Source organism: Cynoglossus semilaevis, unplaced genomic scaffold (genome assembly GCF_000523025.1).
Source record: "Cynoglossus semilaevis isolate Cse_v1.0 unplaced genomic scaffold, Cse_v1.0 scaffold2194, whole genome shotgun sequence".
NCBI lineage: Eukaryota > Metazoa > Chordata > Actinopteri > Pleuronectiformes > Cynoglossidae > Cynoglossus > Cynoglossus semilaevis.
In genome coordinates, this window is record NW_007585185.1 from 18,585 (window position 1) to 19,587 (window position 1,003).

The 1,003-nt window shown below is 40.2% G+C and overlaps 1 protein-coding gene across 1 annotated transcript in view; it reads left to right on the plus strand.

The window, feature by feature from the left end:
• The window catches only part of rflna (refilin A), a 6,770-nt gene that overhangs the window by 2,735 nt on the left and 3,032 nt on the right, over nt 1-1,003 (plus strand). The window contains exon 2 of the mRNA XM_008337700.3: nt 80-189. Coding sequence (XP_008335922.1) covers nt 80-189 — 110 coding nt within the window. The remainder of the gene's footprint in view (nt 1-79; nt 190-1,003) is intronic.

Consider the following 1,003-nt stretch of genomic DNA (forward strand, 5'->3'; position numbering starts at 1 on the left):
CAACCAGGCTGGGACTTTTTTTTTTTTTGTGGACGGATCGAGGACCTGATTTCTCTCTTCTTCTCTTCTTGCGTCACAGTTGCCGTACTTGTCGCCGAACTCCGCGGGGACCGAGTCCAAGGTCCGCATGCACCCGGTGTTTTACGGTGAAAGTATAGAAGTCGACCCCAATCCGGAGCGGGAAGTCAGGTGAGAAAACTGTTCGTTAGCGCCACCTAGAGGCGCGAGTTCGTCCGTGGCGTTGTTTTTCCCCGATTCTCCGTTGGCTGGGAAAGTTCGTAGTATCTGTCAGAAAATAAAGAAGGAAAAAAAAAAAAAAAAAAAACCCAACATAAATGAGTCGAAACATACGAACGAAGAAAGTACCGAAGAACTGTAGTACTGATTTGCGCATTTACTATGATGACAGTTTTAATAAAATCAAATTGTTTAAAAAAAAAAAAAAAAAAAAAAAATAAAAAAAAGCTTTTTTAGTTTAATTAGAGAATAATTTTATAGTATCGTAAAATGTGTCATATCATGATATGTATCGTATCGTGATACGCGTAGTATTGTGATATGTATCGTATCGTAATACATATAGTATCGTGATAAGTATCATGATGTGTATCCTATCGTAACACATATAGTATCGTGAAATGTATCGTACCATGATACGTATCGTGATATGTATCGTATCGTGATACGCATAGTATCGTGAAATGTATCATATCATAATACGTATCGTGAAATGTATCATATCGTAACACATATTGTGATATGTATCGTATCGTAATACTTGTGTACTCGGGTGTACTCCTATGTACCCACGTGTGCAGTAAAAAAAATCCATGTCTGCATTGACTACTGCAGACCTGACACAGACACACACACACACACACACACGGACGTGTGGTCTGCCCAGACTCAGACCACAGTATCAGCTGGTCTGGTTGTTTTTCTTTTCCTGTCAGGGAGAAGCCACGTGTTGAGCCTCGGTGTGGTACTAATTTAAGACGCTGGC